The sequence below is a fragment of the Canis lupus genome, chromosome 2, assembly GCF_011100685.1.
Source record: "Canis lupus familiaris isolate Mischka breed German Shepherd chromosome 2, alternate assembly UU_Cfam_GSD_1.0, whole genome shotgun sequence".
Taxonomy (NCBI): domain Eukaryota; kingdom Metazoa; phylum Chordata; class Mammalia; order Carnivora; family Canidae; genus Canis; species Canis lupus.
The window spans coordinates 23,879,504-23,894,393 of NC_049223.1; the positions used below are offsets into that span (position 1 = coordinate 23,879,504).

General features: G+C 38.0%; 1 protein-coding gene and 1 long non-coding RNA gene across 4 annotated transcripts in view; one reads left to right on the forward strand and one right to left on the reverse strand.

The window, feature by feature from the left end:
- USP6NL (USP6 N-terminal like) overlaps positions 1–14,890 on the forward strand; it is a 169,500-nt gene that overhangs the window by 99,862 nt on the left and 54,748 nt on the right. For 2 of the 3 annotated variants that reach the window (XM_038530140.1, XM_038530139.1), the window contains one exon: positions 8,123–8,162. The exons of the other annotated variant lie outside the window; for it this stretch is intronic. In XM_038530140.1, coding sequence (XP_038386068.1) covers positions 8,123–8,162 — 40 coding nt within the window. The remainder of the gene's footprint in view (positions 1–8,122; positions 8,163–14,890) is intronic. 3 annotated transcript variants of the gene reach the window in all.
- LOC119870160 lies at positions 9,872–14,086 on the reverse strand. The gene is made up of 3 exons (XR_005355311.1): positions 13,460–14,086; positions 10,454–11,173; positions 9,872–10,053 (listed from the first exon to the last, which is right to left on the reverse strand). It is a non-coding gene; the product is annotated as an uncharacterized LOC119870160 (long non-coding RNA).

The window sequence follows — 14,890 nt, forward strand, 5'->3', positions numbered from 1 at the left end:
TGTTTGGTTCTGCCAGTTTAGTCGCTAATTCCTCATTCATTACTGTTTTCCAGTCTCATTTATTATAAATAGGAAAAAGCCAGAGTTTTTTTTTATTTTGATACATGATTACATTTTGAAGGAAAAAAATATTTCTTGATAGTTCATAGCAGAAACTTGTAGCACTTAGGCTTTTTTTTTCTCTTTCTGTTGAGTTTTCTTGCATTTAGAAAGTATTTTTTGGTATCACATGGGGTAAACAAGCAAACAACAGAAGAGAAGCAGTTCTGTGGGTTAGAGAATGTGTGTCCTTGTGGCTTCACTGGTCCCAGTTAACCCTTTTATACCTCATCTGTAAGAGAGAATCATTAACTCCTCTACATACTTTAGAGTGTAGTAGAAGTTTTGAAGAAGTAAAATGATAGAAAACTGTAGAAAGGTCTGGACAAATATAAGGTGTTATTATTATACTTAATGACATTAACATAACCAGAGTGTTCTCCTGAGTAGTTATAATTAGAAGACTTTGAACTTGAACAGAACAGAGTATTTAACTATGAGGAAACACTGTTCTTAAATTAAACCCCCACTTCTACTTTTTTTTTTTTTTTTTAATAAATCAGACTTGGCCACAAATGTGGCAGGAAATGATTACATATTTGTGTGGGTTACTGTGCAGATCTAAGGTATGTGAATGAAGTTTTAAAGGACAATTTGAGCTTTTAGCACTGTCAGCCTCAGTGGGTTCCAAACTTGGCCTGCACCCTAGAATGAGCTGGGAAGTTAAAACAAAACATTTTTAGGCTCTATCCCAGATTTTGATTCAGAAAGTGCCATACAACTCAGCTTATTTTGACCTCCTCAAGTGACTGTATATTGCAAGTGAGGCATCAAAAGTCTTGTTTATATCATGAAATGGTCCAATAGAGTACAGACTACATGTAAAAAACCTGTCCTTTTCAAAGGGATCTAGTGATTGCCTCCAGTCTCTTTTCTCTTTGCTTGAAACCTGTTTAGTCAGTCCATTATTCATCTTCATAGTATTAGCTAGTATTTATTGAGCACTTACTATGAGCCAGGCACTGTTCTAAGCCCTTTTCATAGATGACTCATTCATTCTTCTCAAAAACTCTTGGGATAGGTACTCTTTTTTCTCTCTCTTTAGATGAAACTGGAGCAGAAAGAGGCCAACCAGCTGGTCCAAGTTGTGTTGACAGTATCAGATGTGGGATGTAGACTGTGGCAGTCTTACAGCAGGGCTGAACTTCTGCATTTACTGCCTTTAACTACTCTACTGTATTTTAACTAAGAGAAACACAAAAGTGCTTTCAGATGCCTAGGAAGAAATTTGAAGGCGATCACTTGTATGAAGGTATAGTCAGCTAGCTAAGCTCACCACTTCTTTGAAAATGAAGCCAGTTGGTACCAGTTCCCCTACTATCACACTGATTTTTAAATTTATACTGTGGTGCAGTCCTGAAGCATCCAGCACAAATGAAAATAATGAAGCATAGAAATGGATTTTAGTGTAATGTTAGGCTTTGTTGATTTTCACCAAAGTCATTGATTTTTGTTACAGTGCCTAATTTGAGTAAAACACTTTCTTTAGATGTTGCTGCTGGTGCCTTCCATTGCTTGTTATAGTAGCCTGAAGTTTTTTTGCACTATTTAATAAAGTCACTTGGCATAGGCATTTAGATATTGCTTTCTGTTACACCTTGATCAAAGAGCATTTATTTCTGCTACTTTAGCTCTTTGCAGTTTTTGATTGGTTCTGTGGTGAAATTGGGTTTTAATTGTCAATGTCAATACAATGGCCAAAAGTAACTTTGTAATCTTCTCTGAAGACTGCTGACTTCATATCTAATTATAGTTTTAGTAACTTAAATTACTTGTTTATGATATATGACAGTATTCCCTTCACAAGTGAGGTATAGGGCTAACTGGGCTTTATAACAGATTTCACAATAAATATAAAAACTGTTGCCAAACCAGCTTGGCTTGATGCTGCAACAGGAAAGTCTTTGTTTAGGATTCAGAAATGGGGAGTTATCCCTGGTCCAAATGCCTGTGACAGAGTTACATCTGGAAAATGGAGAAATCAAGCTTATTTAAGAGAGAAATTTCGAAATTTGAACTTTCAACATTTTTATCAAAAATAGGCACTGTCTGTTCTGCTTGGAATGCTTGGAATTTGGATAATGATAGATATAGCGTTTAGGTCAGAAGTTATTAATAGAAGTAGAAGGGAATTGTGTCAAAAAAAAAAGATAAAATTAAGACCAACCTTCAGGTTTTCAACTAATCAACACATATATATTTATAAAAGTTAGCAGATTGTCTGTAATATACTAGGACTATATATAAATATTTGAAAGCCAAAATAAAGGTGTTTTTGTTTTTAAAGAACCTCTGTTTAATGACAATAGCTTGAGAACTTCCTACTCATCTAATCCTTTTGATTACAGTAAATCTAAACTTAGACACAGTTTACTACAAAAACAAAATTTAGTCTATATATTCGACTTACTGATTTTAATAAGTTCAGTTTTAGTTTCCAAGAGAAAGTTTATCTCACAGAAATATGTCACCTGACATATTGAAAATTACAGGTACATAGACTCTAGTTAATAATTCTTTTTAGTTTATACCAGATGAAAACAGTTTGAGTAAAGGCCCCTTTCTTTCCAGGGATGACTGTGTTGTTGTTTTTCTTAACTGTGTTTCTACGAGGCATAGCTTCTTGCTGCCAGCTTGGCATTTTCTTTTAGCAACTTCTATGTACCTCTTTCCTTTAGAGGACAAACCTTTGTTTTTTAAAGTGGGGGTAGGCAGACATATTCTGTGAGGAGCCATATAGGCAATATTTTTGGTTTTGTGGATCATATGATCTTTGACATAATGATTCAACTCTACTGTTGTGGCATGAAAGCAACCACAGACAGACAATACATTAATGAGCATGGTGGTGTTCCATTGAAACTTTATTTACAAAAACAGGCAGTGGGCCAGATTTGATCCACAGGGCTTAAGTTTGCTGACCTAAAGGAATACTCTGCACTCATCCAGACTTTGGTCTTTCCTTTCTTCTACTTGGAGAACATTAAGAGACAAGATGAAGATGCATATATGTATGCAGGCATGTGTTCACCCTTCTTTCATACATCCATTCAGCAATGTTTAGTACTCTCCTTCAGCCTGCCGGCCATGGTGCTTGAGGCTGGTGCAGTGCTTTTACATTGTGTGTTTTGGACATTGTGTGTAGCTTTCGGTAAAGAAGCAATCCCCTGCTTTCTCCCTAGAAGGCTGTAAAAATTAAGCAAGCCATCACAGAAATTTGAGGAGGAAAAGTTCTATGGCGATCAGTGTTGTGCACACAGCAGATTTTGTATAAAGGATTTTGGGTATGGAGCAATAATAATGCAAGAAAATCCATATAGGAAAACCTGGCCACATTCTTGCTCTTTGATCATCTAAGGCATCTCAAGACTATTTTAACAATTCAGCATCCATTGAATAGGGAGGGAATGGACCTCATCATGGATAAAGCCACATAAGACAGACTCACAGCTAACATCAGATCCAGTGGTGAGAAGCTAAAGCTTTTCCTCCAAGATCAGGAACAGGACAAAGATGCCCACTCTTGTCTCTTTTATTTACATAGTACTAGAAGTTCTAGTCAGAACAATTAGGCAAGAAAAAGAAAGGGCATTCAGATTGGAACAGAAGAAGTAAAATTGTCTCTATTTGCAAATGAAATGTTCTTATATATGGAAAACCCTAAAGACTCCACCAAAAAACTACAGAACTGATAAGTGAATTCTGTAAGATTGCAGCATACAAAATCAATATACAAAAATCAGTTGCATTTTTATACATAGTAAAGACTATCAAAAAGAAATTAAGACAATAATCCTGTTTATAGCTGCATCAAAGAGAATAAAATAGTTAGGAATCAATTTAACCAAGGACAAAAAGACTTATACTCTGCAAACTACAAGACGTTGATGAAAGAAATGTAAGATTATACAAATAAATAGAAAGAAGTTCCATACTCATGGATTGGAAGAGTTAATTTTGTTAAAATGTCCATACTACCCAGAGCTATCTACAGATTCAATGTAATACCTATCAAAATGCCAATGGCATGTTTCACAGAATAGAACGTGTACAGTCCTAAAATTTATATGGAACCACACAAAGACCAAAATAGCTAAAGCAATCTTGAGTAACAAGAACAAAACTAGAGGCATCACGCTTCATGATTTCAAACTATATCACAAAGCTCTAGTTGTCAAAACATTATGGTATTGGCATAAAAGTAGAGACATAGGTTGATGCAGAGACCTATGCATTGAATTGAGAGTCCAGAAATAAACCTATGGGTGTATGGGCAATTAACTTATGGCAAAGCAGCCAAGAATATAAAATGGGGAAAGGACAGTTTCTTCAGTAAGTGGTGGTGGGAAAACTGGGTAGCCACATGCAAAAGAATGAGTGGATTAAAGGGCTTGGAGGTAAGACCTGGGACCATAAAATTCCTAGAAGAAAATATAGGCAGTAAGCTCCTTGAAATCAGTCTTGGTGATGATTTTTTTGGATCTGGTACCAGTAGCAGAGGCAACAAAGGCAAAAATAAACAAGTGGGACCACATCAAACCAAAATGCTTTTGTACAGCATTAAAAGGGCAACCTAACAAATGAGAGAAAGTATTTTCAAATTAGATATCTGATAAAGGGTTAATATTCAAAATATGTAAAGAACTCATACAATTAAGTAGTAAAAAACAGTCCGATTAAATAATGGGCAAAGAACCTAAATAGACATGTTCCCAAAGAAGACATATAAATGGCTACCAAGCACATGAAAAGATGTTTAACGTCATCAGTCATCAGGGAAATGCAAACCAAAATCACAATGAGATATCACCTCATACCTGTTAGAGTAGCTATTATCAAAAAGACAAGAAATAACAAGATTTGGCAAGGATGTGGAGAAAAGGGAACCCTCGTGCCCTGCTGGTAGGAATGTAAAATGGTACAACTACAATGGAAGACCTTATGGAGGTTCCTCAAAAGATTAAAATAGAACTACATATGATGCAGCACTTCTACTTCTGGGTATTTATTCAAAGGGAATTTACTATGTCAACAAGATTTTATACCCCCTTGTTCATTGCAATATTTACAATATTATTTACAATAGCCAAAACATGGAAACAACATAAGCTGTCCATTGATGGGTGAATGGATAAGGAAAACACACACACACAGAGGCATAGAGGCATCTTATTTAGCCACAAAAAGAATGGAATTTTACCATTTATGATAACGTGGATGGACCTTGAGGACATTATGCTAAGTGAAATAAATCAGATAAAGACAAATACTGTATGCTATCATTTATATGTGGAGTCTAAAACAAAAAAATGAACTCACAGATACAGAGAACAGGTTGCTGGTTGCCAGAGGTAGAATGGAAGTGGTGGTAGTGGGAGGTAAGCAAAATGAGTGAAGATAGTCAAAAGGTATGAATTTCTAGTTATAAGGTAAGTCAGTCCTGGAAATGAAGTATACAGCATGATGACTAAAGTTAATAATACTCTACTGTATAATTTGAAAGTTACTAAGGGGGTAGCTCTTAAAAGTTTTCAGCACAAGGGAAAAAATAGAAAAATATGTAGCCATGTATAGTGATGGATGTTAATTAAACAATGTAGTAATAATCAATTTGTGATATATACATATATCAAATCATTATGTTGTATACCTAAAACTAACACAATGTTATATGTCAGGCAAAAAATTAAAAAAAATGCGTATGAAAAAAGACTTGGTTAGTAAGAATTTAGTAACTGTTTGGGGGTACGATGGCATTCCTGCACAGGCAAGCAGATCCTGGTAGAGTTGTGACAGGCCAAAAGGAAATAATGTAAAATATCAAGGTGGAGGGAAATCCAACACCAAGTCTCTCTACTTTTGCGTAGTGCCTAAGGCTGACTTTGGTTGTGTGTGTGTTCCTGCATCTCTCTTTTCCAGAGTTTTTTTTAGTAGGATGGTTCAATGTTAAGGTGGGGTGAGATGCTGAGAGCAGTCCTGTTTCATCTTGAATTTCACAGGTGCCTTCTGTAGGACCTGACTGACACAGGCCACATAGCCTGAGCAGATGGGTGATCAGCTCCATTCCATAGACAAGTGCAAAACTTGGTTCTGATTCAGTGTTGGGAATAGGCATAGTGCAGTTTGTTAGTCTTGTTTAGTCAATAGGGGAACACCAAAGAAATGTACCCAGCACCTTCCTTTGGTAAGCAGCTAGAGTTGGCACTTCATTTGCTGTTAGGAAAGTTCAAATAAACGGTTACCAGGATCTGCTCACATCAGCTGTACTAAAAGTTATTCTTGCCCGGGGCAGCCTACTCACCCCAGAAATACATTCTTGGTGTGCACAAAGGGTGTCAGGTGTTCTTGTTCTTTCAGGGTGTCCCTGCTGACCCTATGCACCTAAGAAATTATTTCCAGGGGTGTCGATAAGCTCTTTTCTGCTAGTATGGAAGAATGGATAGATGCACTTTTAAATTGGAAGTTACATCCTGTGCCATTCATACATCATTGGCTCTAGTAAATTAGGATTACAGATTAGCAGGGAAGTGTAGACTATGAGCATAATGAAAGATATAAAAAAACCAAGGTGTCACCTTCAATAAAGGTGAGTGGACACTTTACATTAAAAAACAAAAGACTTACGTATTAAATCCTCAAAGGTTTTTTTTTTTTTGTTTTTTTTTGTTGTGTTTTTTCCTTCTTGAGAATTGGTTTCTCAGCCTTTTCTTCATATACTGCTGTACAATCTGTAGATCTTGTTCATCTTCATTTGAACCCACAGGACTGGGGAGGGGGAATTGAGCATCTCTTCCTTGGCTAAATGACTGTGACTAAGAGAAATGTTAGCTTTCTTATCTCTGAAGTGAGGGGTTTGGACTCTCCAAGATCTCTTCTGGCTGTTAAACTTTGTCAGTTCCATCGCTATACATTGGTTTGTAGTTCACCCAAGGCCTCTTCAGAGTAGCCAAAGAGTGCCTTTAAACATACTGGCCTCTTGAATACTAATGTGTTGTACTCTTAAAAGAATCTGTGTGATTGCCAAAATAGGAGTACTACTGAGGTGGCAATTCAAAACATAGATCTTTGGTATGGATAGCTCGTTGTTACTGGTGGTTCATACAGCAGTCTTAGCACGTTTTAAGTTAGAGCTGATACCATGGTATTACTGTATCAGAGAAATGAATTTGATCTTTTGTTGTACATTTAAAAATCTCAAGCCGTTTAAGTTTTGACAAGTGCAGTTTTCCTGATTTAGAGAATTAGATTTTCCTTTTTAACTCATAAATCCACTGGAGGCTTTTTTGTTTCCTTATAACATTTTTTAAAACAATTACTTGTTATAGGCCATAGTTAGAGCCAGAGAGAGGAGATGATGATGTAGAGTAGAGGTTGCCAAACTATGGTCTGCAGTCACATTCAGCCCACCACCTGTTTCTGTAAACGTTTTGTGGGAATAAAACCACATTCAGTCTACATATTATCTGTGTCTGCCTGTGCAATACATCATAGTTGAATAATTATGAAAAAAGCTGTATGGTCTGCAAAGCCTAAATGTATTTACTGTTTAAATATTTGCCTTTGCAGAAAAAGGTTGCTGACTGCTGATCTACAGTAGTGTTGTCCAGTAGGACTTTCCTGCAGTGGTGGAGATAGTCTTTCTATATACACACTGTTGAAAATGATTGCCTTTATCTGCATAACTGTCATACACTTGAGCTGGGGCTAGGGTGAGACTGAAAAACTGAACTGTTCATTTTATTTCATTTGAGCCTAATATTTAAGATTTAAGAAATAGCCACATGTGGCTGGAGATGATTGTCTTGGAGAGTATACGTCTAGAGATTTGAAGATAGGGGACCTTGTGGGTTTAGAATAGCTAATTGTTTTCTGTTGAATTTGGTAGAATGGAAGCTTATATAATGTGATCCATCCTTGTGATGATGATAAATGGTTATATATCCTATGTACTTATTGATACCTAATTCTTTAAAAATCTCACTATGATTTCAGCTATTTCACATATTCTGTATTTCCTTTGCAGTGAGGAGGAACTCCCGTATCATAATGCAGCTATGGAACGGGTGAGTCTGGCTCTGCATGTGTTTATCATTACTAGTGAATCCTATTTATCAGAGGAATAAAATCTCCACCTTTGTGATTGCCATGCTATATGTAAATGGTGCAGGCATCCTAATTTAACCCAAAGTATATCACTGTAAGAAAGTAATTAATGGTGAAACAATTTTAGGAGATTTTTGGAACTTCTGATAAATATCTGAAAAAAAAGAAAAGTAGCAGTTACTGGAGACTTGTATTCTAGAAAGTTCTCAGTCTAGGTAGGAGTGCTTCGAATGTAGAGCCTTTGAAGAGCACAGGTGCTTGGGGCCTTCCTCAGTCTGTTAGGTCAGACTCTGGGCAGGAACCCAGGTAGATCATTTGCAGAAAGCTTTACGAGCGAGTCTCATGCACTCTGTAGCTAACAAAGCAGGATTCTAGACCAGTGGCTTTGTGAAATAGAACTATTCCATGAGGTTGTAACCAAATTTCCTACAAACAGCAACAACAACCACAACAATAGAAGTTTGCTTTAGTCAAATAAGTCTATTGGCTTCTAAGGACTTTAAGAAATCTCAGGATAGTAATGTAAGTAAAACCTGTAATTTTTTTTTTTTTTTTTTTTAAGTCAGTGTGTCCCTTGTTCACAGCACTTGGCTGGTTCCATAGCTGCATGTACATGAGAACTAGGGATTGAATGTTTTAAGATGGGTCAGAATCTCCCTCCTCGTTTCTCTCTCTCTCTCTCTCTCTCTCTCTCTTTTTTTTTCCTGTACCAGAAAATGAATTGCGGAATGAAAGACAGGCCACTGGTTGGGATTATCTTGAGTTTGTTGATGTTTAATGGGGGAAAGAAGCTGGGTTTCAGACAATGGAGGTAAAGAATTGGAATGAAAATTTGAAAAATACTTTAGAAAATCTTCCTAAAATCAAAAGTTTTGAAAAATAAGAGAATGAAGCATACCTTTAAGATGTAGATGGAATTGCCATTTTAAATATATAAAGATCCTTATAGGTACTTCCTGCAGTTGAATTCTCTTAGACTGCCTCCCAGTATCCTAACCTTGATGTTTTGGCAAATGAGTTTCTTACAATAGATAAACTATTGAGTAACAGCTGTGTATCAGGCACTGGTAGGTACTGCCTGGAATATGAGGGTCAAAGAAGAGGTAGTTTCTGCCTTCAAGACACTCACTGTTCACTGACTAGAAGGTCAAGTGAGACGCTAGCTGGGAGATTATTGGTGGCTTCTGTCAGTCTACTTTGAAATGGAAGTCTGAGGATCTGTTCCCACTCTGCCTATTCTCTCTCTCTTGTCTAGTGTCCTTCTTCACTGATCCTTGGACCTCAATGATATAAGAACAGTTACATTATCTCTCATCACACTCATATCTTCATTCCTCTCTCTTCCCAGCTGAAATTCTCCTGTAGGTCAGCCAGTACAATCACTCGCAGACACCTTTAAAACCCTCACCTCTTTTTCTTCCTCTGGACTGAAGTCCAGCCCTAATTCAGGCCAATTCTCTGCCTCTGCAGGTGCCTGCACCTACACAGCTAAGTGTAACAGGGAAAAGACACAACCATGCTGACTGCTTTCACTTTATTATTATTTTTTTAAATTTTATTTATTTATTCATGAGAGAGAGAGAGAGAGAGACAGAAAGAGGCAGAGACACAGGCAGAGGGAGAAGCAGGCTCCATGCAGGGAGCCCGACGTGGGACTCGATCCCGGCCGGGTCTGCAGGATCACGCCCTGGGCTGAAGGTGGCGCTAAACCGCTGAGCCACCTGGGCTGGCCTCACTTTAAATTCATGATAACAAACTTCAACAGGACATTAATGCTGCCTAGAAAGCATGTTCTTTCCTCCGTAAACTTCAGCACCTCCTCTGTCCTCTCAGCTCACGTTCTTCATATTTCTTATAAGAAAAAAGAAGCAATTGGAGAACTTCCACAACTACACCTACCCACCTGTCTTTATTTGTACTTATAGGCTCTAATCACTGAGCGCGTTGCTTGTTCAGGGCCATCCCTCGAGCTATTCTTCCCTTCCTCTCCTGAATTCTTTCTCATGCTGCTTGATTGTTCCCATCAGAGTAAAGTTTATTATTTCTCCGGTAAAGCAACAATACTACCAATTTGCTTTTGTCCCATTTCCTCCTCAGAACTGTGATTCCTGTAAAACTCCTTGAAAGAGGTGTCTGGACTCTCTTTCTCATTTCTTTCCTGCATTTCCTTCTTGCATCCATTTCAAAATGAGTTTTAACTCCCCACCTTTATTCCCACCCCCTCCTGGCCTGTCTTAGAGTCTCTAGTTACCTTTATACTGTGACATCCAGTAGGCAGTTTTCTGTCTTCCTCTTGACCTACCAGTGGCTTTTGACATGCTGGCTACAGTCTCATTCTCACACATTCTTTCTTCCTGACCTTCAGGCCCTCACGTGCTCCATGTGTTCTTTCCTCACTGGCCACATGTTCTCACTTTCCTCTGCTCGTTCCTTCTTATCTCCTCCATTTCTGGACTTTGAGGTGCCCCAGGGCCCAGGTCTTAGACTTCTCTTTCTTGTCTGTATTTTTTCCTTATTGATTTCATCTCATCTTTTGGCTTAAAATGCCAGCCGTATGTTGATGACTTGGCTCCCCGAATCTCATACTTCTATCCCTTTATATACATTTAAATGTCTACACTTAAATATGTGACTTACTCTGTGCACTTAGATATCTAACAAATGTCCAAACAGGAGTTTCTCTTATTCTCTTTAAATCCATTATGTTAATAGACGTCCTATGTCAGTAAATGGGAGCTCTGCTTTTCTGGTTGTTCAGTCTAAAACTTCTAAGATATCTTTGACTTTCCTTCTTTCATACTCTGCATTTCATCAGTCAGCATTCCTGCGAGGTCTTCCTTCAAATGTAGTAAGAATTTGATGACTTACATCACTACTTCTGTCACCTTGTCCACTAAACCTCTTTTATGGAGCTTTCCATCTTCCTGCTTCTGCTCTTGTCCCTCTTTTTTCCCCACAATCTTTCTGTTCACTGAAAGAGATAGAATAAGTCTGTTAAAATAAGTAAGATCATGACCCACTGATTGGAATATTGTGTTGACGCTCAGCCATATCCACAGTAAAACAGTCCTTAGAGAGACCTTCAAAATCTTGTTTGACCTGCTTTCTATGAAGGCTCTGCCTTCTTTTCCTTACTCGCTGGTTCCATAGGGTTCCAGAGCATGCCAGCCATATTCCTTCTTTGGCTTTTTCCTTTCCTGGGGTGCTTCCTCCCTTTGCCCCTGCGATAACTATGAGACACATTCCATTTTCTTTGTTACTTACTCAGGTCACCTTCAGAATAAGACCCTTCTCCCTGGTCATCATATCTGAAATTGGGAACTCCCTCCCCTCACACATGTTAATTATCCCCCTCCTTCCTCTGGTTTTCTCTTTAGCATTTAACACTATTTCACATTCTAAGTAGTTACTCACTTCTTTACTTTGCTCACTAGGATGTAATCTTTATGGGGGGTGGTCCCCTCTTCTTTTTACTCCTGTAGCCCCAGAACACAGAGCCTTGCAGAGGGTGTATGCTCAGTAAGTGGTGGCTAAATGGAAAATCCAGGGAATGTAATGGCTGCTTTATGACACTAAATATAGTGACTTAAACACTTTTGAATGTTACAGTGGCCTTTATTTGAGAGATTAGGGAGAGAAGAAGTAGAAGGTGTCTTTTAACAAAAAAATCCATATTTGGCAAAATAAAATCTAGCAACCCCATATAGATTTCTGCCTTTAGTGCCCTGCTTCTCTTTCTCTTTCATATAATTTTCTGGTGCAGAAAGTCCAGAAGTCTGGGAACTGGTGATATGGCTGATTCAAGAAAGGTGACAGTGAAGAAAAAAGAGATAGAAGACAAAAACTAGTGGAAGATGCATGCTTGAGGGAGGTTGTTTTTAGATTTTTGTTTTTTAAGAGACTTGCCTGTAGAAGAAAAGACCTACCCAGTGCAATTATGCTTGTAATTAGTTGGTTATTTACTTTAAAGAATTTAATAGGAAGTCACTAAAAAAAAATCTATGCATACTTTAATAATTTAACATAAGACATAGTTTTATATTCATTTGCCAATCTTTTACTAAGAAAGAGGCTATTCCATTTATGCCTTTTGTATAAATTTTGTATAAAACTGCTTTCCTATTGCACTACCTGCCTTGTATACTTTTGGTCTCTTTAAAGTGGAATGAGAACTTTAGGCAAACTCAAAGCAACCTAAGACTGTAAACTTTTTAGTTTATCAGAATCTGCGCCCCACCCCTCCGCCCCCCAGTTTTTCTGGTTTTAGTTCATTTGTTCTTCAGCCACTGCGTAGTCTTAATGGCCAAACCTGCAGTTTCCAGGAAACTAATAAATTCTGCATGTATTACCACATTGAATAACATCAATGGAAACAGTACCTTGCTGAATTCTACACGTGTTTATTAATCTTTACAAAGCATACACTTGAAGCATGCACTTATTGCCATTTGGAAAGGCTTGTACACTAATGCATGGTCAAGTAATCAGGGTTTTAGTTCCAGCTTTGACATGTGTTATTTTACAGAAGGCAATTCTCTGTTTAAAATAGGGGTAGCAATAGGCAGTCCCTCATAAGAGGATTAGTGTTGATATTTGCAGAGTGCTTTGGATTCCCCCAAACAGGCATTTGAACAAATAAACAATCACACTTATTATATTTACTCAGCAGAGAGCAATATTAATAATGGATTATATTGTTTCTTTGAGCTTATTGATGTTTTTAATAAGGAGGAAAGGGTATGTAAGGCTGTGAATTTTCATGAATTCAGCTATTCCTTTATGTAATGCAGTATTTTGCATAGCTTATGGAAAATTGGAGTCTATTCATATCTTTAGAATCAGTATCTTACTTTTATGTGGTGTGAAATCTTACTCAAAAGACATGACCAAAAGACTTTTCAGTGTCATTATTCTGTCAAAACAGGACGCTTTCCTTCCTATACTTCTTGTCCTCTCCTGACCTCTGCTGGCGAGGTCTAGATGTGTGGAACTCCAATCCACTCCAGTCCACCGTCCTGTCACTCATCCTGATACTCAAATAGGAGAGACAGAAAAGCATCTGAAGACTTGAACTTTAGTAGAGTTCCAAAATTTCTTATTCTAGAAGAGAAGGCCATTCAATATCCTAAATGCGTTGTGTGTACGTGTAGCCATTATTATCAGGGTTCTTAATCAGATTAACAATGGGAAGAACCTGGGACTAGACAGGAGATAAGTTAGTACCATCTGGACAGTTCCACAGTTGTCAAGTACTTACTGTTCAGCTGGTCCTGCGTAGGGTTAAAAATATAGTCTGAGGTCACTGGAGACTGAGAAGCAGCAACGAAGACATTGGTCCCAGCCAGTTTTAATCCTTAACATCTTCCTTGCCCAAGTAGGAGGGGCCCATCTGACTCAGAGGAAGCGTCATCGTAGGACAACCAGGTGTCAGACTGCAGACTTCAAATGGAAGTTTAGTCCTTTTCTGAAAACAGCTCATGGGAAGAAAAGTGCACAACAATGTCAAAAGTATTTATGATCTTGGTCCATCCATTCATACTCTTTCCTCTTCTTACCACTCTACCTCTGGGATCACAGAATGCTGTTAATGGTTTCACAGTGCTGTTTACTTCTCTTTCCTTATATAAATTGTGTTTAACTTTAAAATACTTATTTGAGTTTTTAAATATAACTACTACTATTTCAGGTGATGAAATTAAAATAGGAATATATGATATGGTTCTTGTTCTCAAGGAGTCTATACTTGAATAATTATAATTATGATAAGGTTTGGGTTTAAGGCAGCTAAAATTTAGGGCAGCTCTTAGGTGTTATGACAATAATCATAATAATTATTATTTTGTAGACCAGACAAACTAAGATACAGAGAAACTAGGTAACTTGCCCCATTCAGATTTGAATCTAGGCCAGCTGGGTCCTTAGTCCATGCCGTGAAATGCTGAGGAAACAGTTAATTTTGTTTGGAGCTTGGAGGCATTTGAGAAAGGTTCCAGACCTTTGACATTTGACTGGGTCTTGAGAGGATGCATTTTACCAAACAATGGTGGGGAAGAGCATCACAGGCAGACAGTAGCAAACTTTGGTTAAAGAGGCATGAAGATACACCATGTACCGGGGATGACAAATATTTCAGAGCGACCAGATTATACAAGTAGTAAGATGTGAAACTGGAAGGTGAATGGGGCCATGTTGTAAAGGGTCATCCATGGAGAAGTTTGAACTTTATTTGCCGATAGTGGGTAGCCATGGAAGGGTTTTTCACTGTGATGCATTTAAAAAGTTGTGGTCGTGGTGGAGGTGGGACTGAAGACCATCCGGGCTCCCAGTAAGGACTCAGTGCCTTCATCTAGGGATAAGGATTGCTGAACTGGGGCAGGGGACATGATGGATGCAAGAGAAATGGACAGGACCAGCAGGAGTAGGGAGTGATGCTATTAATTTATGTTTGAGAAGAACAGGGTGATAGCAGCATGGTCAGGGAAATAGTTTTGGATATGTTGAGACTGAGTATGTGCTGAGCCTGTACGTCAAGATTCTCACTTGCTCTTATATTCTAGTTTGTCTTGGTATTACCAAGTCCATGACAAGATGGAGTTCCTTAGCCTGTCTTTCTAGAGCATTCAAGTTTACATTTGCCACCTGTGGTTTCAGTTACTTCTTACTTCAGAATAAGTTGTGGAATAGTTAG